The 1,119-nt window shown below is 44.9% G+C and overlaps 1 protein-coding gene across 1 annotated transcript in view; it reads left to right on the top strand.

Annotated features, from left to right (window-relative positions):
* The window catches only part of MAP2K6 (mitogen-activated protein kinase kinase 6), a gene marked incomplete at its 5' end in the record, with an annotated part of 37,714 nt that overhangs the window by 3,053 nt on the left and 33,542 nt on the right, over positions 1–1,119 (top strand). The window contains one exon of the mRNA XM_023511209.1: positions 87–153. Within this exon, the coding sequence (XP_023366977.1) occupies positions 87–153 (67 nt within the window). The remainder of the gene's footprint in view (positions 1–86; positions 154–1,119) is intronic.

The raw sequence follows: 1,119 nt of genomic DNA, 5'->3' as shown, positions 1-1,119 counted from the left end.
GCCGCTTGAGCCACAGGTGCTGAGCCTGGCCCTGCATTCTTGCTATGATTTAAACTTTAACTTTGTCCTTACATCTTTCCCTACAGGCAAGAAGCGAAACCCTGGCCTTAAAATCCCCAAAGAAGCGTTTGAACAACCTCAGACCAGTTCCACGTAAGTTGGCAAGACCATCATCTTAATCCAGACAGTTGTACTTTACAAATGTCAGAGTGGGGTGCATTTTCAGACCGGTGAGCAGTGTCTTGACTGTGAGAATAACTGTTAGAAAGAAGAGCCTTTCAAGTGGGAAGACATTTGCTCACTGAACTGAGACTTGAAATAATGATACTGCATCTGTGTTGAATGGGTAACTTTGAACTCTAGTGTCTGAGATTATGGGTTGAGGAAGAATTGAATGTCACACACATTTGGCTGATGGAGGCCTATGGAAGCCCAGAATAATTCTTGGCTGCGAACTCTCTTGCCTTTTCCCTATAGATTTCAGCAAGTAAGCAAATCTCCATGAGAGTCACTACTATAAAACTTGGGTTGAGATGGAGCGATGGTATTTGGTGAGGACCCACATCCTGACACCTAAATACTGTCCTTTGTAAACAGAAGGCAGAATGACAGAAGGAGCTGAAGGAACCCTTGCTTGTTAGCTGAGGTTTTGGCACAGATCCTCAAGTCAGCTCAAGTACTAGTTAGACTAGTTAAGGACTCCCTCTATGAGTCTCCTTTTTATTCTTACTATTTTTTTGGTGTCTTTGTGTGCTGGGGAGGGTACTTCCTGTCCAGCTGGAGGAATGACCAACTCCAGAAGCATCTGCATGGGAGGAATGGAAATTCCGAGGAAATAAATCACAATAGAGGTCCTCGGAGACAGAGCGAGGGCAGGGGGCGGGGGGCTCCCCAATGGGAGCTTGGGGATTGAAGGCTTCTCGTATCAACAGAAGAGCCTCTCTTTGTAGTGATTTTTGACCTGACTGTTGTCTACTCTATTGGAAAACACAACCCCCTAAGTGTTGGGGTGTGCTTTGAAAAATGATCACGTCTATTGTGAAACTTTGCTAAGGCCACCAATTCTTGCATTCCATGCAGCAAATATGAAAAAACTTTCCCCTGAAGGACTTTTGAGGA

Source organism: Otolemur garnettii, unplaced genomic scaffold (genome assembly GCF_000181295.1).
Source record: "Otolemur garnettii isolate 467f Iridium unplaced genomic scaffold, OtoGar3 scaffold00018, whole genome shotgun sequence".
In the NCBI taxonomy this organism is placed as follows: Eukaryota; Metazoa; Chordata; class Mammalia; order Primates; family Galagidae; genus Otolemur; species Otolemur garnettii.
The sequence above is the reverse complement of the archived record's forward strand: the minus strand, read 5'-3'. Positions and strand labels throughout refer to the sequence as shown.